Genomic DNA, 23976 nt, shown 5'->3' with positions numbered 1-23976 from the left:
GATTTATATAAGTTAAAAATAATTTTGAACTTTAAAATTGTTTAGAAAATTTTGATTCACCTTGATTTTATTGATTCACCTTCATTTTATTGATTTTTATACCTATTAATTGTATTGATTCAACTTAATTTTAATTTTTTAATAATTATTGAATTCTTTCGGAAGTGTATATCCGAAACATTCCAAGACCAATTTGGTCTTGGAATATTTCGTATATGCATCTCCGAAGACACCCCCTTCCAAAAAAAAAGGTGTTTTCGGAAATGCATCTCTGAAAACCCAAAAAAGAGGTGTTTTCGGAAATGCATCTCCGAAAACACCTTTTTTTCGTGTTTTCGGAAGTGCATTTCTGAAATAAGACAAATTTTGAAAAAAAGAAAAGCATTTCGGAAATGCATTTCCAAAGTGAGGGTATTTTAGATTTTTCACCAGAGATGACCAAGAAAAGAGGGAGGTAGGGAAAGAAATTTTCTTACAATATTGCCTATAGTGTCATTTTTTGCATTTCTTCTACAACATCTTTGTAGTAAATAGCAATGCTCAAAAAAAATAAAAATAAAGTTAGAGATTATATATGTGAGAGTGTAGAAAAAACTAATTTGTAGTAAAGAGCTATTTACACATCCCTCTAAAACATCTTAAGCACGTCTTTCTTCTACATTGTATTTGGGATTTAGAATATATTCATATTCTTGTCTTAATACAAGCATGGAAGTAAATTTTTTTTTTTTAAGCAAGATATATTAATAATTAGCCAAAAAAACACAAAGTACAAGGACCCCTTACCAAAGAAAATTACACTTCTATTGAAATTTAACTTAAGTAAAACAATGGGTTATTGCTAAACTCAAAGAAATTACAATTGGCACGCGTAATTTTCCCGATATACGACCATCTCCAAATTAGAGCTTTACAACTCCATACAACATCTCTTGAATTCCAAGACGAGTTGTTGAAAACTATATCATTCCTTCGTAACCAAATGCTCCAAAGAATGACGAGCCAAATAATTCCCTCATTCCTTTTTTTTACCTTCTGCGATCTACAATAATTGCTCAAATACCAAAAATTCTCCTTCAAATCTTCAATACAATTATAACTCAATCCTATCCAATCGGCCATCTCCTTCCAAACAATATCGACATTCCGACATCTCAAAAAAGAATGGATCAAATTTTGAAAGTCGGTTTAGCCAAAAATTTTGAAAAAGTTATAATTTAAAATTTTCAAAAGATAAATGTACTCCAACTTAGGGATGTCAACGGGGCAGATATTGTTCGGAGGATGCTTCTCCACTCCCCGCCCCGCCCCTAAATTTAGTCCCCATCCCCAATCCCCGTCACGGGGGAATATTTCCCCCCATCCCCATCCCCACAGATCCCCACAGATATCCACGGAGATCGAATTTTAAGAAAATTTCTACACTTTTTGATCAAAACTATGACACTAGTATTTTGTTTTTTTTTTTTCCGTATTTTTTAAAACGCATATATTTGCATCTTTATTTTATAAAAAAAATCAAAATACATCTTGCATCAATAATAAATAAAAAAAGCAAAAGAACTTGATGTTGCTAATATTTTTTATGTAAAAATAAATAAATAGTAACATAACTTCTTGCTACCGTGCTTCCACTAATTTACTACCACAATACCGATGTCGTCCAGCGCAAGTGGTTGATTATGTGTGACAAATCTATAACTTCTAATGACTCTTCATTTTCTAATACATTGTAAAATTATATAATTATATAATATATAAAATATATAAATTAACATATATCTTCGGAGTCGGGGAATCCACGGGGACGGAGGATACTTTCCCAATCCCCGCCCCAAAGTGTTATCGGGGGAACTTTTCCCTCCATCCCCATCCCCACGGGGAAAAAAACCCCCAACTTCGAATCTCCGCACAGATATTTCCTACAGAGATCCCCATTAACAGATGCAATTGACATCCCTACTCCAACCGACTTAATTATAATTTTTAATATGTTCGAAAATTTAAAGAAAAATTATTTATTTTTACAAGTTTGAGAGACAGATTGAATTTCAAGGAGTTTTTGTTGGTTGAGTCAATTTTAGGGGGGGTATGAACTAAGATTTCTTTAGCTTATAGATTCCTGGACTATTTTTTTTCTTTTAATATTTAAGTTCTAGAAGCCCAATTTGTTTTTTAAATTAATTTTTTAAAAAGTTGTCAGCCATGTTAATACTATATTTGAGGTCCAATCTCAAAATTCCAAACTAAAGAACTCTAAAATCCACTCAATTATTGCATACACGGACATCTCAAAAACGACGAGACATCTCAAACACGACAGAAACACTGATACACTAATACTAATTATAAATTAAAAATAAATAAATTTAATTATTAGTGTTCGATACAGATACAAACATAAACACACATTTTTTAAAAACGTCGGTGCTACATATATCTCTTATAAATACTATAGTTTTTACCCTAAAAACATTTTAGGTTTTACTATTAACATTTTAAAATATTATTCATAACACTTTAGCTTTACTATTAACATTTTTGAAATAATATTCATAAAGTTAGTCATGTGACAGTATTATCAAAATATACAATAAAAAAGTTAACACACTGGTTATTTTGGACAGTATTTTAACCAGAATACACTAGTTTTTGTCACATATAAAGAAAAGAATACCCCTATTTTCCAAAAAGGTAGTAGTAAAAAAGAATAAAGATTAATCAAAGTGGTATCAATTTCAAGAACACGTATCTACATATCATACGAAAATGAAACAAAAAAAGTACTAACATTCTCAAACAATAACACCCTGTGTCACATTCTGAATCACTCCAAATATTTCCACTCTCATTCGTGCGTTATCAGAGATAGGTTTCACGTTTCAGAATTCAGATCATGAACTCTGGTGAATATAACAAGTTAACCTAAAGTGAGTAGTTGTGACCCATTATTTCTTTGCTCCCCAATAACAAGGCATCTTTGGGTCACATGTGGAGACCCATGTGCCAAACAAGTTCACCGTATCCAATATATGCAAATACTAAACCTATAATTTTATTCCTATATATAATGCATACTTTTTTTTTATATATTTTTATATACTCATTTAACGTGCAATATGGAGTATTTAATATTTTTATATGACAAGAAACTACAAGAGCATTGTTCTGTGGGCTCGACCCTCAATGCGGGGACCGATTCTCGAATCTAGGACACGTGTAAGAAACTTGTGTATGTAGTTTTCTTGAGAGCCATACACGTGTACTTTTTAAGGACCATCACTCACCACTCATATAGCATAGTTTCTGAGTTCTGACACCATGACAATAATATAGACTAAGACAAGAGGTTCCAACATCTCATTGCTGCTTTTTCACTTCAATTTCTGCGTCAGATCCATATTCACATGAATATATGTTTCAATATGTTAATAGATTTAGTTGTGTCATACTAGATTTGTTATAGATAATTACTAGTTATTTGGTAGTTGATAATGATTAATACTCCCTCCATCTTACACTAGGTCCTATTTTATTTTTTTTATTTGTATGTTATATTTATTTTTTTCATTAACTTATTCTTATTTATTGTATTTTAATTCATTTAAGTATTTCACTATATATTATTAATAAAGTTATTTTAGTAAATGAGACTCATTTTATCAATGAAATCAACATAATTAATCACTTTTTTTAAAAGTGTGAAAATCTCAAAGATCGAGGATACCTATTGTAAGCTGGGTGGAGTATATAAAGCGTACTCCTTCTGATCATATTTATAAATAAAAAATGACTTTTTAGATTCATTGAATAATCAATGTATCTAGTGCATAATACCGTCTAAATACATTGTTTATTCAAAAAATTTATAAATAAAATTTCTCATGATTTTTTAATTTAAATCAATATTGCACAATTCATTTATCTCTTAGTTTATTTTTCAATTTTATTGGACCCAACCATAATTCTCACTTTGTATCAAAAACATGTCAGATTTAGCGGACTATTTACTATCAAGTTTTTGCTATTAGAAAGCGGCCAGAGTCTCTGTCGTGGTTGATTTTAGGAGTGTTGTCGTGGTTGATTTTAGGAGTGTTTCATTTGTTTGTAGATTTAGAGGACGAGAAGTTGGTGTCTGTAGTTTTTGTCTCAATCTTCTATTATGTGGTCCGAGCTATTTGAATATGCAGAATAAAGTTTTTTTAGAGGGGTTCGTTTAACGGTCAAGAAGTGAGTTAATGTTTATGCTCTCGATTTTAACGTTTCTCTACTTGACTATGAGCGAAGTGGGTAGGTATTTAGGAATGTGCTAGATAGTCAACTATTTTTCTTTTGTTTTGACATATACTCTTGTTCTCCTTCCTTTAGCTTGTGCTTCCTAAAGTCTATTGTACTTGTGATTGGTGAATAGATCAAATTGATGAATGGTTGGCTTTTTTCGAATTGTGGCCGTGTTTTGGTGTTTAGTTTTTAGTTCGTTGTTTTTCCCTTTTTTTGTAAGGGATTGAGTAGCTTTGTCGTTTAGTGCACTTTGTTGGAGGCATTTCGAGGGATCAACAAGACATAACACTTAGGACATACTTTGTGAGACACACATCACATAAAACTTTAAGATGATAGGTGTGTGGATTCTCTCACTTATAAAGTGTTCATTCTTCCATTTTCTAACCAATGTGGGACATCTTCGTCACATTTGATTCTCAACACTCCCCCTCAAGTGTGAGTCTATACAATGCTCCCCCTCATGTGAAAGCTCTCTCTTCCTCATTCACTTGTATCCGTTGAATTTCTTCAACTACAAGTAAGTCGATCCTTTTCTCGAACAAAAGGCTTTGATTACCACTGTTGGAGGCACTTCGAGGGGGTCAACGAGGGAGCATTTTATACTTGGGACACACTTTGTGAGAGACACAACACATACTCACCTAAAATCTTAAGGTGATGAGTGTGTGGATTCTCTCACTTATAAAGTGTTCATTCTTCTCTTTTCTAACCAATATGAGACATTTTCCTCTCACTTGATTCTCAACACACTTGATGCTCTTGACTTATTATTATATTTCTCTCTAAACTTTAATTTATTTATTTATTATAGTTCTACTTTACTATTTAAGAAAAATCCATTATTTATTTCTATATTTTAAATGTAAAGTCTTAAATATTTAAGAGTCTTAAATATTTAAGAGTCTCGTATCAAACAAAATATAACATAAACAAATAATTATACTATATATGAAAACAATTCATTTAAATGAGTTGGACTCAATCACATTTTCTTAACATCAATATATTCTAAATTAACTAAAGTGTTACCATTTTTAACTTCAAGGTTGGGGTTGGTGGGAGCAAGAGTGTATAATGGGTGACCAAAGGTTGAGACTTTTATTCAAGTACTTCAAAACAATATATAAACTGCTACTTATTGAAACAAAAGTATATATTTAATAACATTAATGCGTATACTTTATTTTCCTAAGATCACGAGCCAATGCTTCATATTATAGTTAAAGAAGAGGTAGATGGAGAATGGGAATAATAAAACTCCAAAGCCATAAATAGTGAAAATGAAAGATGACAATTGGCAGAGAAATGGTGTTCAACTTTTACCTCAATAATTGAAACTTTGAAAAGCTTAATTTATTTCAAACATAAACATCAATCATAAATCTGGTGGACTCCATCTTTCCACGTCCGACAGACACAAAATTAACATCTGAGAGGGGTTGTCAAAGGTTGGATGGAGCCATGTTAATGTCTCTATTCCAAATATCTATGTTTTTATTCTTCCCATCAAACATCTCAGTTTTTCAGTGGATTCCAACTCTTCATTCAACCATCACACATAGATTCCCTAAACTAAAATCTTAACTTTCATTTTCACTAACTAACAAAAACATTAACATTACTTCATCTATCCTACATTACAAAACCAAAAAGAAAGAAAGAGAAATTTTTGAGCTTCCTTCGAACTTAAGCACCAATTATTCTACAAGTCCTATTCTTCTTTATTTTTCTCTTTTGTCAACTTTGTGTATGTGCCTAATAAATCAAAGAATCTAAGCAAGCAATAAACCTCTTACAGTCTCGATCATTACATTATAGATTAACTTTTTTCTGCATGTTTCTTGTTGCAATAACACGGGCACAGCTTTTTGCATGTGCATAATATCTGTGGTCATTTCACATGATTTGTTTCCTTATTTTTTTATACATTAGTTTCTGCCATTTCTTATTGTATATTGTGCCACTTCACAAATCTAGCTACTTAAACAAGGAAAAAAAAATAGGGTTCATAAGATAGTGGACAGTGGACACATAAGTATATTATGGAAATCTCCCAAACTTTTCTTCCTTTTTCTTTTTTTTTAGAGAAATAAAAATGGAGCATTGGTTTCTGTTATTATTATTGATATGAAAAATGAAACACCTTTTGTATACATGGGACAGGTAACCTTCTTTTTAATTTTTTTTATCACCAAGGTGCATGTGATGAGTGGAACTTCATTATCAAACCTAGAATCTCTATATAAATAATATGAGTGCAAAGTTTCTCACATTTTGATTCTAGATCAATAATAATTGGTGAAACATGAGAATATTGTAGAAATTGGTTGGTAGTAACACCAATAAAATTAAGTGACTCTAGATCAAGACTTTTTTATAACCATTCAAAATATATATGTTGATTCTTTTAATAACAAAAGAAACAATCTTATATATTAATATAAAGGAAAAATAAAAGTTACAAAAGAAATAAAGAGTATCTGTAATGCGCAAAAACAACAAATCCGACAAAGTCCAGTTAGAAAAAACAGACACAAAAATAAAACAACTGAACATCGTGAAAAGATAAAACTAATCAACTAGTCCAACAATCTCAACTATCCTGTAGCCTCAAACGCATCAAACCTCTTGAAAGAACAAGTTGGAGGAAGGTGGACACGACCACCTGCATGAAGGTAGTTAGTCACCTAGCTTAGAGTCTAATACCTAACCACTTTAGTGGGTCTCGCTCACAATCTAATAAAGAAGTGACAAAACCATGAGCACGAACATGTATTCCATGCTAATAATTGTAGACATCTAATGATTAACCCTCAAGTTTTCCTGATAAAAAATAATTTTATTTCGTATTTTCTAAATAGTTCAGAACACATAATGTCAGATCGAGACCAAATCTAAAGATGTATGTTTTCCCTAACTTAGACCCTGAGACAACTCAAACAAATTGAATGTGGAGGAGGCCTAAGGCCGCTCCTCCCACTTAAAAACTCTTACTAGATAAGACGCTTCTGACTCTGCGTGTCCTAGTCACACTACAAACCCCGCATTACTATATATTGATTTTATGGTCCAAATGACAACCAATAATGGCCCTACATATAAATACTAGAAGTGTTCAATTTTCTAGAGCAGGGCTATTTTTACTGTATTCCACAATTGGATTTATGGTAATAGTCGAATCCATGAAACCATTTCCAACACATATACAGAATACATAAATGTCAGTATACTAGAATGCATGACAGAACTAAAGCTATCGAGGGTGTTACTGGCAATATGGCCAAAGCAACATTGATGTAAACATTGAATAATAATGACAAATAGCACAAAGTTTTGAGTATTTTTGAGCACGAATTTTAAAGTGTAGCCCACAAGAGCAACTTTTGAGTCAGCTTCAGTTATAGGATAAAAATATTCCAAATAAGCCAGTTGATAAGGGACCCTCTTTTACTCATATTATTACCTGAATCTACAAGTATTCAATCATTGAATGGTTATAATGATCTTATCTCCATATTAAGGATATCTTACTGAGACATATATAGCAAGTTCGTTTTTGCTACATGTTGTTTGTTAGTAACATGAACACCACACGTGTGAAAGTGGTCCTAAAGTTTAATGCAAGTGGATTATTAATTAAGGTAACCAACCTTCTAGGTGTTGTAGGTAGGTGGAGTTAATTTCTTTTTGAATGTACTACATTACTATTACAATATATTGTACTAGCATTGTTCAATGAATCAAGACAATTATTAGTATGTGATATTTTAGAGATTAGTCAATATTGTTATTTGTCCTGTTGTGAATTCAATGCCAAGAACAAAGTATAAAACAAGGGAATTAGGGAGGAGAAGAAGAACACACGAATTGGTTATAACTGCTATTCTTTTACTTTGTCTTAAAACAAGATTACAAGTTTACAAGAATAACAAATAACCTCTCTCACCCTAAATTAGGATTTGCAGCTTAGCAGCTTACAATGATGAGAGACTAGTATGCTATTTATAATAAAACCTAACATACTAACTAATGGGCTTTTTCAGCAAGGCCCATTACACAAGCCAACTTAATAAACAAGCTAACTTAACAAATTAGGGTTTAAACACTAAACCTAATTTAACATGCTAACAACCCTAGCATCTTCGACACAAGCATGTGAACAACCTTCGACTTCATGCTTAATCCTTTCGAACCAAGAAGCTACCCTTCGACCACACTAGAGTTCGATCCAATATCCCACAAATCTCCACCTTGGATCTAACCCTACAACATCAAGGGAACACACTAGCTTTCTTCATGCAGCTTTATCAACTGCATACAGTGGAAAAACTTGCAACTCGGCAATGTCTTGGTGATCATATCAGCAGCATTGTCTTCAGTCGAAACCTTCAGCACTTGGACTTCTCCACGCTCGATTACTCCTCTGACGAAATGCAACCTCACATCAATGTGCTTAGTTCGCTCATGATAGGCTGAATTCTTCGACAGGTGTATTGCACTCTGACTATCACATTTAACAGTGATACTTCGACTTTGAAGTTTCAGCTCCTTTGCAAAACCTTCAAGCCACAATGCTTCTTTCACAGCTTCAGTTAAGGCAATATACTCTGCTTCAGTGGTTGATAGAGCAACAACCTTCTGAAGTGTTGCTTTCCAACTAATTGCTGTGCCAAACATAGTGAAAACATATCCAGAAATAGATTTTCTGGAATCCATACAACCTGCATAATCAGAGTCGACATATCCTTCGATTACTGCTTTACTATCTTCACCTAAGGCTCCACCATAAATTAGGACTCTATTCAGAGACCCATTTATGTACCTTAAAATCCACTTCAATGCTTGCCAGTGAGCCTTTCCAGGATTCGCCATGTACCTGCTTACAAGACTTACTGCATATGCTATGTCGGGTCTAGTACAGACCATAGCATACATCAAAGAACCGACTATATTAGCATATGGGATGCTATTCATATAGGCTCTTTCGACATCAGTACTGGGACACTGATCAATACTCAGCTTGAATTGAGGGTTTGTTGGAGTCACAACTGGCTTCGAATTCGACATACCATACTTTTCAAGAATCTTCCGTAGATATGCCTCTTGAGATAAGCATATCTTCGACTTCTTTCTATCTCTCCGAATGTCAATTCCAAGAATCCTGGAAGCAGCTCCCAGATCCTTCATATCGAACTCCTTATTGAGTTCAGCCTTCACCCTCATCACATCTTCAACACTGTTGCTAGCTATGAGAATATCATCCACATAAAGCAACAAAATAACAAATGAATTACCAGGTCGAAATCTGAAGTAAACGCAGTGGTCGAACTGACTTCTAATGAAACTTATGCGTGCCATGAACTTGTCGAATCTCCTATTCCACTGTCGAGGAGATTGTTTCAGCCCATACAAAGATCTCTTTAACTTGCACACATAATCTTCCTTCCCCTTTTCGACATACCCTTCAGGTTGCCTCATCAGGATCGTTTCATCTAGATCACCATACAAGAACGCAATCTTCACATCCATCTGTTCCAGTTCAAGATCGAACTGTGCCACCATGGCAAGCAACATTCGAATGGACCTATGCTTCACAACAGGAGAAAACACATCATTGAAGTCGACACCTTCTTTCTGAGTGAAACCCCTTGCAACTAACCTTGCCTTGTATCTTTTCGACGTCACTCCTTCAATTCCTTCCTTAACTTTGAAAATCCATTTACAGCTGACTAACCTTGCCCCAACAGGTTTCTTGATCAGTTCCCAAGTATGATTATCATGAAGAGATTTCATCTCATCATCCATGGCCTTCAGCCATTCAGTCTTATTTTGACTCCTCATAACTTCCTTATAGTCTCTAGGTTCTTAGTCTAGAACCTCACTTGCAGAGATTAAGGCATAAGCTATAAAATCTGCATATCCAAGTCTCTGAGGTGGCTTGATGACTCTTCTCGACCTATCTCTCGACAATAGGTAGTCATCGTCAGTTTCCTCAACTTCAGCATCTTCTGCTTCTTCTTCGACTTCATCTGGGATATGCAATTCAGCATCAACATGCTCCACCTCAACAGGAATCTCTACCTGTTCCAGCTCTTCGTCAAATGTTTCTGTACTTCGACCAACATCATCAGTTTTCTTAAAAGCCATTTCAGCTTCATTGAAAACTACATCTCGACTGGTGATACACCTCCTGTGACCTGGCTCTAGGCACCATAGCCTATAAGCTTTGACTCCTTCAGGGTATCCCATGAACATGCATTTCAGAGCTCTAGGTTCGACCTTGTCTTGCCTAATGTGAGCATAGGCTACGCATCCAAATACTCTCAGTTTGTCGAGATCTGGTGGATGTCCCGACCAAACTTCTTCAGGTGTCTTCATATCTAACGCTGTCGAAGGACATCTGTTTATCAGATATGTTGCTGTCGAAACAGCCTCAGCCCAGAACACCTTCTTTAAACCGGCACTAGTCAACATGCATCTGACTCTCTCCAAAATAGTTCGATTAAACCTTTCAGCCAAACCATTTTGCTGTGGAGTACCTGCAGTAGTTCTATGTCTTGCAATACCAGAGGCAGCACAAAAACTGTCGAATGCCTCATTGCAAAATTCAAGGCCATTGTCGGTTCTCAACCTCTTGACCTTTCTGCCAGTCTGATTTTCAACCAGAGTCTTCCAACTTTTGAAATTCTCAAAAGTTTCATCCTTAGTCTTCTGGATGAATACCCATAATTTTCTGGAATAATCATCTACTATGGATAGAAAATACCTTGCTCCTGAATGTGATGGACACCTTGCAGGCCCCCAAAGATCAGCATGGATGTAATCAAGGGATCCATGTGTTCTTTGTTTGCCTTTGTTGAACTTCACTCTGCAAGATTTTCCAAGTACACAGGGTTCACAAAACTTCAGCTTTTCGATTTTGTCTCCACCAAGCAGATTTTGTTTCCCTAATTCGACCAGACCCCTTTCACTGACATGGCCCAATCTCATGTGCCAGATTTCTGTTTTCGACAAAGGTTTCGTGGATGCAACATTTGTCGAACCACTTACAACTTCAGCCTCAAGGGTATACAAGCCTTGTTTCTTCACGCCTCTCAAGACTTCCTTCGAACCCTTCATGACTCTTAGGATACTTTTCTCTCCTTGGAAAACATATCCTTTCTTGTCGAATTCACCAAGAGAAAGCAGATTTCTCTTCAAATCAGGAACATACCTGACTTCAGTCAATAACCTTATTGACTCATCATGGAGCTTGAATCTCACAGATCCAACACCTGCAATCTTGCAAGCCTTGTTGTTTCCCAGCAATACTGATCCACCATCTTGATCACATAATTCCTCGAACAAGTCTTTGTTCGGAGTCATGTGCCAAGTGCAACCTGAATCCATAATCCACTCCTTCTTAGAGTCACTGCTTGAAACCACAAGAACATCAGATGATTCGAAATCATCTTGAACAATGGCAGCGTTGCCATTATCCTTACCTCCATGATATTTCAGGCGTTCAGGGCACACCTTTCTTGTGTGACCCTCCTTCTTACAATGGTAGCATCGAATGCCAGATGCTTCGCCACTGTAAGACTTCGACTGGCTTTTTCCTTTCTTCTTGTCGAACTTACCATCCTTTCGTAAGAGTTTTCCTTTAACGGCCAAACCTTCGCCAACAGTCGAAGGTTTATGCTCCTTTCGTTCATTCAAGTCCTTAGAGTACAAGGCTGATTGAACTTCTTCAAATGTCAGGGACTCCCTTCCATACAAGAGAGTTTCTTTGAAGTGAGCATGTGATCGAGGCAAAGAACACAATAGTAACAGCGCTTGATCTTCATCATCGATCTTCACATCAATATTTTCAAGATCAAGAATCAGCTTGTTGAACATATCCAACTGCTCAGCCAATACTTTGTCTTCAATCATCTTGAATGAATACAAAGCTTGCTTCAGGTAGAGTCGATTTACCAGCGATTTGGTCATATACAAACTTTCAAGTTTCACCCATAACCCTGATGCCGTCGTCTCCTTTGATACCTGTCGTAGAACCTTATCACCAAGGCTCAACAGAATTGCGCTGTGTGCTTTCTCGATCATAGTTGTCTTCTCCGCTGCCGTTAATGCAGCATTCATGGCTGCCTCTCCCTTCAACGCTTCCAAACAACCCTGCTGAACCAGTAGGGCTTTCATCTTCAAGCGCCACAGACCGAAATCATTCACTCCGGTGAACTTTTCAATCTCATACTTTGTTGAAGGCATCTTCTCCACGCTCACCGCACCAATTTGTTGTGAATTCAATGCCAAGAACAAAGTATAAAACAAGGGAATTAGGGAGGAGAAGAAGAACACACGAATTGGTTATAACTGCTATTCTTTTACTTTGTCTTAAAACAAGATTACAAGTTTACAAGAATAACAAATAACCTCTCTCACCCTAAATTAGGATTTGCAGCTTAGCAGCTTACAATGATGAGAGACTAGTATGCTATTTATAATAAAACCTAACATACTAACTAATGGGCTTTTTCAGCAAGGCCCATTACACAAGCCAACTTAATAAACAAGCTAACTTAACAAATTAGGGTTTAAACACTAAACCTAATTTAACATGCTAACAACCCTAGCATCTTCGACACAAGCATGTGAACAACCTTCGACTTCATGCTTAATCCTTTCGAACCAAGAAGCTACCCTTCGACCACACTAGAGTTCGATCCAATATCCCACATGTCCAAATGAAGAATTTATGATATGTGTCTTTTAACTAAATGTGTAGTAAATAGTTTGAAAAGGAAAACAATAATTGGGGAGAAATGGAAGGTGAAAAGATAGCTAGATGTGAAATGTTGATGCTTTCACTTATTGGTCTTAAAGACCTAAGAACTAGTTGAGAAGTATCACTTCATGAAGTTATATTCAAGATGTTATAGTCTGTTTTTAGCTCTTTCTTTCCCAATGTAGTGCAGTGTGTCGTCAAACAGAAATGGTTGAGAATGAAAGTACTCTGCACCAATTGTTAAGCATTGGATTATCAATTTTTTTTTATTTTTTTAATAAGCAATTGGATTAAAAACGGAGTATAAGGGGTACTCCAACCGGATACAACACGGAAAGCCTCTACTACTCAAAACACATGAGCGGTAAAGTATTCCAAACATGATAGTTACAATTATCCGCTAGTTTATAATAAGAGTTAAGCCAATTCCAAGAATTGAAGAGAATCTCCGACATACACTCTACGAAACTAAAATGCTCGTTCTTAAAAATCATTGCATTACGTCTATTCCAAATGCTCCACGTAGTTGCTAACCAAATCACCGCAATTATCACCCTTTTGGATCTGTTCTTCACCTTCTCTATGACAAAGAAAAAATTCTCAAATTCTTCTAAAGATAAACCATCAATATCACCTATCCAGTTGAAAACTTTACTCCAAATGCCTGCCACCACAAAACAGCCCCCAAACAAATGTTTGAGGCATTCCCCCAAACAAATGTTTGTCATGGCGAAATTTTGTCTCAATGCATGTAATGTATTTTATGCTATGTTTGGTTTGGCGGCAGAATACACAGAATCGCGGTGAAAAGTCACAGTAGCACAGAAGCTATACTTTGTGGCTTCTCGTTTTCACGGCAAACTGCTATCCAAACGTGCGGTGGCGGTGAGGAGAAGCTCATCCAAACACACACTTAGTCTTTAAAGTAAACCTCGCTTTATTTTTTCTACGTCTTTATTTTTAATAGCAAAACACATTAAAATATATTAAAAGTTGTTGTTTTACGGTTTTGAAAAATATTACCATTGAAAAAATTATTGGTCGAGTCGCGGATTATGTCGCTCTCTCTAAAACGTTTTGTGGCACTGCACAAAATAATGTAAAATAGTCACTCAACCACGCTGTCTCCTGGATAAAACAACCCATCAACTGTATGATTACTATTTACACAGGAGATAGTCGGTTTAGAAATACACCCTCTAATGGTTCAAAAACCAGTTAAATATAGTATAAATACCACTCGTACTCGTAGTATCTAGTATATAGATCAGTCGTAATAATTTTTCAAACAATGAGAAATTCAAATAATTATAAAAGATAATTCAATAATGGTCATTCGACCACTCAAAATAATTTCTCAAATAAGAAGAAATTCAATTATTTCTTCAAAGAGAATCCAAAAATAATATTTTATAATTTTTCAACTCAAACAAGGAGAAATTAAAATAATTCTATATAGAGAATTCAAGAAAATACTTGGAAAATTCAATAAATAGAAAAAAGGAGAGAGAAGTCGGCACTTCAACAATTTGAAAGAAGCAGAGAGTGAGAAAGGAAAAACTCAATTTTTTTTGTGTATTTTAAAATGAAACATGTGAATTCTTTATATACTAAACTAAGTTAACAAAGGAATGAAAATTAAGCCATGTTGGACTTATGAATTTTCTCACTTAACACACAATCACACAAAACTTTCTTACAATGTGGGAATTAAACAATTTTTTCAAATTTATCATTTGGAGTATTTACATGTTCCAACAATCACCCACTTGAATTTTAAAAAAAAAGTTTCAGAAGTAACGTCAAACGTTTCTAAGATTTTGCATAAACACATGTGGTGTCTACGACTTATACCTTGGCGGAGCAAGTAAGATTTTGATTCAACAAAAATGACACAGTTGTCTTGAACTCTATCTCAGACATCAAACTCGCACACAAAATTTTCTCAAGGTGTATTCTAATAGCGCGTGCTTTAATTGCCCTGCATGTGTATCCCGATTTAGTAAAGGCTCTAGGAATTCTGCCTCAAAATTCCACAATCACATAGGTGAGTCTATCAAGAGTATTCATGTAGACTAGGTACTTCCTCATATATATATATATATATATATATATATATATATATATATATATATATATATATATATATATATATATATATATATATATATATATATATATATATATATATCATTAAAAGCTTTTATCATCTCATCCTCTTATTGCTTCAGGATTCATGGTTCTCATTTTGACATCACTTACCATTATACTTATGGTTCTCATTTTTTACAATAGTTGCGATACTATCATAGTGGATCAATATAGTTGTCATGGGCTTTTCCCATAAAGGGAACTTAGATAACAATCATGTTAACCAACTTACTTCTCCATTAACAATCGCTAATGCTATCATTTTAGACTCCATCATGGACTAGCCAAAATAGTAAGATAGTCTATTTCTTTGATTTCCAAGATATGAATCACAAACCCTTCCAAGTGGTCCATGTAAGCTTTTTTTTTTACTAAGTCAACGTTTAAAAAAGTTGTTTTAACTTCCATTTGGTGTACTATTAAGTTATAAATAGAATGAATTAAAAATAATACCCTAATGGATGTAATTCTAGTGACTGGAGAAAAAGTATCAAAGAAATATATATTTTTCTATACCTAAAAATTTTGGCTACAAGGCGAGCCTTGTACTTATCAACTGTTTCGTCAAGTTTTGGTTATTTTTCAAAACCCATTACAACTGATTTGTTTGCAAACAGGAGGCAATTCTACTAAGTGTCAGATCTTGGTAGATTCTATAATAGCTTCTTGCCACAAATTTACATCCACAGACGACAAGGCTTCTTGAAGATTTTTTTTGATCTTCTTCTACTGTATAGGACGCATAATCAGACTATAACCTTTAAAAGATCTTACTCATTTACTTTGTCAAAGTTCTGTTTCCACTTTGTCGTTGCTTTCAGTGCTTTTTATTACAGAAATGTGATTTGATTCAGTGCCCTCACTATTTCTCGATTTGAAAGGAATTTTGTCTTCATATAATTTAAAATCATTTGATTCTATGATCAATTTAGAATTTAGTTCGTAACACCTATATGCCTTACTCTTTGATGCATATCCAATGAATACATATTCATAGGCTCTACTAGCATGTTTAACTTGCAATATATCTGAAATTCCGACATAGGCAGACATCCCTGAAGGATAGAAAAACACTTAGAAAGGGGGGATTTGAATAAGTGTGAATTTAAAAACTCTTAAGATAAAAACAATTGCACAATGATTTTTATCCTGGTTCGTTGTTAACGAAACTACTCCAGTCCACCCCCTTAGAGTGATTTACCTCACCTGAGGATTTAATCCACTAATCAACCTTGATTATAATGGTTTTCCACTTAAATACCTTCTAAGTCTTCTAGAGTATTCTGATCACACCTTGATCACTCTAGGAACCTTTTACAAATTAATGTAAACAAATTCTTACAAGAGTATTACAATGCTTCTTAATAAGCTATAATCACAACTGTGATATTTCTCTTAAGTTCTAAGCTTAAATCTCACTCAGATATTACAACAGTAATGTGAGGTTAAAGATGAAGTTTGAGAGCTTTTGAATTTGACAGCGTTTCTGTATTTTTGCGCAAGAGTTATGTATTCAGCTTCTCATCAGAATTTCTATTTATAGGCATTTTGAGAAGATGACCGTTGGGAGCATTTAATGCGTTGCGTGATCCGTACAGCATTGCATTTAATGTTTCACTCTTTTGTCAACTACCTCGAGCCTTGCTTTTCCTGCTTTAACTGACTTTGCCTTTAATAGCTTCTAACGTTCCTTTTGTCAGTCAGCATAGCTTGTCATCTTGTACTTGCTTCTGATCTGATCTTTGTAGATACAACGTTTGAATTAATCAGAGTCAAACAACTTGGTGCAGAGCATCTTCTCATCTTCTGACTTTGAAGTGCTTCTAGCGTGATACCATAAGAACTTCAATGCTTCTGCTTCTGAACTCAAGTTCTTCTGATGCTTCAATAGACCATGTTCTGATTCAGCTTGACCATCTTCTGATGTCTTGCGAGAGCATGTTCTGATGTTGCATACTTGAACTTTCTGAGTCAGTGCTTCTTGCACTGAATTGTGCATACTCATCATATATTTCCTGAAATGAAAAATGCATAGGATTAGAGTACCACATTGTCTTATACAAAATTCATATACATTGTTATCATCAAAACTAAGAATATTGATCAGAACAATTCTTGTTCTAACAATCCCCAAGTTCTTAAGTAAGATAAGTTTGATTGTCTTTTCTTCAATATCTCATAAGGAGAAGGACATAGCAAACAGTTCAGGAGTAGCACCAGAATTCATCATTATTGCAACAACCAGTTTAGTATGAGTTTTATTCTTTCTATTTGATTTACCATTCATTTAATGAAAGTATGGTGCAGTCATTTCATGTACAATATTTCAAAGTTATTTATAAAATTCATTAAATAAACTGAAATCATATTTAATTTCCCTAACACTATGAAGTCTCTTAATATTCTTACGAAATTGTATTTTAATTTTATTTACAAATATCTTAACATAGCAGTTTTACAAAAATATCATTCTTAGTGATTGTGTACAAATCTACCCCAATTAAGATTTGAAATGATTGGAGTTGAACCGAAATCGCCGTAGTTCGATTCGACTCGTTAAGAATTGGTTCTGTTCAAATTTCTGTTCGAATTCATCTCAAACTTTTTTTCTGCTCAAACTCGACTCATTTGAAGTTCACAAACATCTCGTTAGGTTCAACTCTCTTGTTTCATGGACCTAAAAGTCATTTTTTAAAGTATTTTTTTTTTATATATTTGACATTTTAAATTAACTTTTTAAAAAATAAAAATATAGAAATAAAGTAAAAGTTATAAGATTGAAATTTATACGATGTTGATTTTATTTGTATATTTATTTTTCGAAATATTTTGTTCACTTGATAATATAAATTATCAATTAAAACTGTTAGATTAAAAGATAATATATGGCTAAGATTTGGAGAAATCTTTAAACATGCTCTTAAAGACAAGTTAATTCATCTCATATATAATCGAGTTGACTCATGAATCTAACGAGTTGAACTATGTATAGTTCAAGTTCAACTTATTTAGTTAACGAACTTAGTTTTTAGTTCATATTCAACTTACTTGGATCATGAACCTAATTCAACGATTAAATTTTCGAATTGAGTTCCGAACTATTTTCGAGTTGGCTCGGATCATTGTAAGCTCTAACCCCGATAGACTAACTAAACCCTGCATTTTTCAAAAGAAAACCAGAAACAAGATTCTTTATAATCTCTGAAGTATGCATGACATCCTTTTGTTAGCGTAAAAATTGGGGGAAGATCGAGTGAGGAGCATACTTACTTTGTGGGACTTTCCTTTGAGGAATACACCTTTGTGGGAGACACATAGTCTCTTACAAAGATGCCTAGCCCAACATAGTCTCTTACAAACAACAACAAAAATTTCTTTTTGATCTTATCTCTGAGATTCTTCTTCTACTAGAAAGCGAATAATTAGATTCTCAATTGAAAATTCTTTTGTTTTGTGGTAAAGTAAAATGTTTAAAAACTTTCAAACTATGGGACGATTTGTCAATAATAAAATAACTTTGAAATTGTTCACAACACAAACCTTTTTAATGATCTTATATAAGCCATTCTTTTTTATTATTTTATTACTACATTTGCTTTTCTATTCATGATAATTCTTAATAACTAATAATTAATTAAATTAATTTTAAAAGCTTATAATTTTGAATCATTTATTTATTAATTTTTAAATTTATATGTAATAATTTATTAGTCTCTCTTTTTTTTTTTCAATATGCAAATAGCTTGTAATTTAAGTTATGTAATATCTTGATTCTCATTAAAAGAAAAAAAAATAGATTCATCAAATAACAATATATTAGTAATTAGTACTAAATAACTTATATTTTAAACTTATTGGATAACTATATATTTGGACTAAATAATTTTTATTTTAAATTTATTTGAAAATTATATATATATATATATATATATATATATATATATATATATATATATATATATATATATATATATATATATATATATATATATATATATGGGGACGACTCAAGTGAGAACACTTGGTTAATATGAGAAATGAGAACAATGAATCACGATCATTAAATTTTGATTTTTGTTGATTTTAATGGATTGGATTGATTTATCCTTAGTATTTATTTTAAATCAACATAGAAAGAGAAACCAATTCAGTCCATTAAAATCAACAAAATCAAAATTTAATGGTCGTGATTCATTGTTCTCATTTCTCATAATAACCAAGTGTTCTCACTTGAGTCGTCCCCATATATATATATATATATATATATATATATATATATATATATATATATATATATATATATAGTTTATTCGATGAAATTAAAAAAATAATATTTTATAAAAAAGATCAAAAGGAGTATTAATTTATTAATTTTTTAAACTTTTGTTGAATAATTAGAAAAAAAATATTTTCTTTAAATCAAAACTAGCATTTACTTCTATAATAAAAATTAAAAACAAAAAGTAAAATTGTAAAATTGAGAGATTAGTAAATAGTCAAAGACAAAATATTTATTTAAAATGTTCATTAATATAAATTTTGAAGAAGGAAGAAAAGAGTGCCGAACCCTTAAAGTTTTAATAAAACATCTACATAAATGATAATAAAAAATCTTAATCTATTTTAGTTATATAAGCCTTAATCAATACTTCTATTATGCAGCATCATGTATTTGGTACCTTATAAAATATAGTACCTGTGTTATTGCTTTATTAATAATATTAGTAGTTGATTCACAAATCATAATTTAAATGATCAAAAACAAAACTGAAATATTTATAGATTTGATTCATATACACTCTATGTAATAAAACTGAATATTTCATTATACTTCCTCCAATCATAGACAAAAGAACAAAACTTGATTAGACTATACATTACGTTTTGTTCACCTAAATATTTTTTATTTTTAAAACCAGATGAAGTATAATATACTTTGCATTTTGCACAACAAAAGAAAACAACAGCTTAACAAATAAATTCATTTGATTAGGTTTTTAATAAAAAAATCAAAATACAAAACTCTTATTACCAGAAGCAGCCAAAGGTGGTTTATCATTAATCAACTTCTAGATTCTTTTCTAGCCATACTAGCCATAAGAATACATCCAAATTATTATTTTTTTTCCTTCTTCATAATTTCTGGAACAAATGGTACTTAACATCGATATTTTCAAAGTCTCATGACCACAAAACAACAAATAAATTCGTACGAGCATGCAATTAAACTACATTATGGGTCCATGTCACGATACATAAATTAACAATAAATACATAATAATATTTAATCATAATATTTATAAAAAGAGTACAATTTTTTAACCCTTCCAGAATTACATTATCTGATATGGTTAGTACATATACTTTTCCCCGTACTAATAATTACTTCCTAATTACATCAATTTAGACATTCGAGCTTCAAACTCAGAAAAACACTTTTGTTTTTCTTTTCTTTTTTCATACAATTTTGCTCTATGTCCTATTCTAAACAAAAACAAAAATAAAAAGGTTATGTATTTTATAGCTGGTAGAGATGTACAATGTCTTGTCTTCATCTACACCCTAGAACGTGATTTTGTAGATAATTTTTTCCACTCCACCAAACGCTGCAGAAAATCCATAACCTGCATGAAAATTAATTAATTAATAAATGTATAAATAATATACTTGTTAAATTAGTTAAATAAGTAAATTATTTAATTAATTAATTAAATTATGCTTGCCTCATTGGGTTCCTGTAGAGTGTAAGAAGCAGTAGTTTCTTTAGGAAATTTAGAGACCAGAATTCCAAAACCTTGTCCTCTGTCTCTTAGTTTCTGTTTAACATAAAATAATTAGTTTGTTAATTATCCAAAATAGTTAACAAAAAGTTAAAACATACTGGATTAAGAAATAAAAAATTGATTAAAGAAAATAATGAAGATCATTGGATACCTTGAATGCATCTTCATCGGTTCTATCATCACCAATATAAACAGGAAACACATCGTTACAGTTGGCAAATCCTGTTGAAAACGATTTATTAGTTACTTAATTGAAGGTCTAGTGTTTAATCAGTGTTTAATTAGTGTTTAATCAATAAACTAATCCCACGAGAGTGTAGGTGTCACCCTCTTAATTCTTTGTAATGGTCAAATAGTTTGAAGAATTATCCAACTAATTAAAGACCATGAATAGGACTTTGTTTGTAAGTTAGTGTGATTAACTAATTAACTAATTATTATTAATATTTTTTTAATGAAATATATAATGTTTGATAGTGACAAATATTAAAAATTAACTCACCAAGTGACTCTAACAAAAATTCTAAAGCCTTGCCCTTGTCCCATTTAATTGAGGGACGAATCTCGAATACCTGTATTAAACAAATGAGATTGAAAGTGAGACATCTATTTTTATCTTATTCTTAATCCATGTCTTAATCACCTTTGAATTAATTAAATCACAATATAAACCACCCAAATTAAATTAATTAAAAAAATTAAATAAAACTATGACCCACCTTTCTTCCTTGTGCAAGACGAAGTTTTGGATACTCCTTTAACACTGATTTTACTTGCTGTGCTAATTCAATCCATCTCTGTGTTTAATAAAAATAACTTTGATTTAGATCATAAATATATACTAGTATATACTCCCTCCGTTTTTTATTATAAGTCGTTTTGGAAAAAAAATTTGTATTTAAATATAAGTCGCTTTACAATTCCAATGAATAATTAATGTTACTTTTCCTATTATATCCTTAAATATTTATTATTCTCTCTCCTTTCAATTATATAAATTTATCTTCCATATGTCATTAATGAAGGATAATTTTGTAAAAATCTTCATAATTTCTCATTTTCATACAACAATTATTATTTTTCTTAAACTGTGTGAAAAGTCTAAAACGACTTATAATAAAAAACGGAGGGAGTATATAATTACAGTGATTAATATTCTTTAAGATTGTAATTATAAATATACCTTTTCCTCAACACATCTAAAATGAACAGCGGCACAGAACTTATGATTCTCAACTCTAGCACCAGGAGTTGATTTTGTTTTCTCAACTAATTGTTCAAACACCTGAAAAGAAAATTCATAAAGTTAAAAATAAAAATTAGTTTTTCTTATTATAAGTTTTTGAAAATTTATATTAGTAGTTGTGTTGTGTGAGTGTGAATTACCTCATTTATCATAGGAACAAATTCACTAGCAGGTTGAAAAAGAATTTCCTCTGCTTTGTCATTCTACAAACCATGATAAAATGTTAATTTTATTTTTTTATAAAATTACTAAAATTTATATAAGTAAAATATATAATACACTACAGAGGCAGTTTATTTACTTTGTTGGAATTAGACTCTTTTGTTGGCCCTTTAATATCCATTCCATGGCTTCCAGCATAATATAGTTCAGCCAATCGGATAAAATTGTACACCTGAAAATTATTTCCATAAACAAAATTAAAATCAAAAATAAATTTTATTTTTTTTCTGTACAGGAAAAAAAGATTATATATAAAAGAAATTTAAAAGAGTAAAAGTGTACTTTGTCAATGCATCTTCCAGTAACAATTGCAGTAGGAAAACACCTTGCAAGTTTCCTAACTGTTTTTCTCATCTGAATTACATGTGATAATAGAATTTATAAGAAACCAAAAATCAACAGATTTAACGGATATGCATTGACCGTGTAAAACTAAACTAACCGAATCCGACATGAAAGCGCGGTCGGGATCGTCGACGATGGGTGACAAAGTACCATCATAGTCCAAAAACATGACAACTTGTTTCCCCTTAGCAGCATCCATAATCTGCTCAAACATGTCTAATGCAGATGGATGATGAAGCTGTTTCAAAAAACACAACAACTTTGATAAAACTGTTCGATATGAATCAGATCCATTATATGTTGAAATTTTGCATGTGTAAAAACAGAGAGGTTGATGAATGATGATGATGCTTACAATCCAAGAATTATATTCTTCAGCTAGAGAAGGAGTTGATTTTGCATGAGTTGGAGAAGAAGCTCTCATGGAATCAATGGAAATATTGATTCTCTGTCCTCCATTGATTTCAAGGTTCTTCAAAATTCTCCTTCTCGGAATGGGAATGTAACCACCGGGTGCCGCCGGTGGCTTCTGTGCCACGGTAATACTACTATTACCGCCGTTGATTCCGGTTTTCGTCTCCGACACTACCACATTCTGTTGAGTCATTTTCTCACTGTAAATCAAACATTCAAATATTCAAACATCCAACCAAACAAACTATATTAATATTACGAATTTTACATTATTAAACCTTAAGAATGTCAAGAAATTAGTACATGTTCATCGAAGGTTCACCTTTAGGTTTTGTGGTGATTGCAATGAGTTGCAAATGAGATGAAGAAGGGGAATTTGAAGAGGGCAGAGAATAATTGAAACTCTAGAGAGAGAGTGAGAGAGAATAAGAGAGAGAGAGAGTGGGAGTGGGGGAAGAAGACATAGGGTGTGGGTTAGATTTATAGGAAGAGAAAAAAGAAGTTCCAAAAGGACCAAAATTCACTGGTGGGACCAAGTTTGAAAAAAACTATTATGACCCCACAACACACCTTTGCCTTACCCCTATAGATATCCTTGAGGTCCCCGCCAGTATACCACACACACTGCACTATCTTTCTCTATTCTTTATTCTCTATTTTTTTCTTCACAATTCACACTGCTTCAAACTTCAAACATCAAACTACTATTGCTACTAACAGAAGATACCAAGTGGTTTTTTCTTTGTTCCTATAATTGTAGTCCAATT

The 23976-nt window shown here is 32.6% G+C and overlaps 1 protein-coding gene across 2 annotated transcripts; it reads right to left on the bottom strand.

Annotated features, from left to right (window-relative positions):
* Window positions 1-20480: 20480 nt before the first annotated feature.
* LOC131607805 (probable trehalose-phosphate phosphatase J) lies at window positions 20481-23687 on the bottom strand. Of its 2 annotated transcripts, none has more exons than XM_058879764.1 (12): window positions 23532-23687; window positions 23151-23409; window positions 22893-23033; window positions 22733-22804; window positions 22530-22622; window positions 22369-22431; window positions 22166-22267; window positions 21702-21779; window positions 21485-21554; window positions 21134-21204; window positions 20923-21015; window positions 20481-20823 (listed from the first exon to the last, which is right to left on the bottom strand). In XM_058879764.1, the coding sequence occupies exons 2-12, from the start codon at window positions 23400-23402 to the stop codon at window positions 20755-20757; spliced, it is 1104 nt and encodes a 367-aa protein (XP_058735747.1). In that variant the 5' UTR covers window positions 23403-23409; window positions 23532-23687; the 3' UTR covers window positions 20481-20754. The 2 variants fall into 2 exon arrangements, with proteins under 2 accessions (XP_058735747.1, XP_058735746.1); XM_058879763.1 differs by having other exon boundaries at window positions 23513-23657.
* Window positions 23688-23976: the final 289 nt, after the last annotated feature.

The sequence above is a fragment of the Vicia villosa genome, linkage group LG5 (genome assembly GCF_029867415.1).
Source record: "Vicia villosa cultivar HV-30 ecotype Madison, WI linkage group LG5, Vvil1.0, whole genome shotgun sequence".
In the NCBI taxonomy this organism is placed as follows: domain Eukaryota; kingdom Viridiplantae; phylum Streptophyta; class Magnoliopsida; order Fabales; family Fabaceae; genus Vicia; species Vicia villosa.
The sequence above is the reverse complement of the archived record's forward strand: the minus strand, read 5'-3'. Positions and strand labels throughout refer to the sequence as shown.

What these genes read in the sequence shown, in the direction of transcription:
- LOC131607805 (XM_058879763.1), bottom strand. An exon ending in GTCTTGCACAAGGAAGAAAG is followed by an intron (nt 21,555 to 21,701) that starts GTGGGTCATAGT and finishes TGTTTAATACAG; the next exon opens with GTATTCGAGATTCGTCCCTC. An exon ending in CTCTACAGGAACCCAATGAG is followed by an intron (nt 20,824 to 20,922) that starts GCAAGCATAATT and finishes ATTTTCATGCAG; the next exon opens with GTTATGGATTTTCTGCAGCG.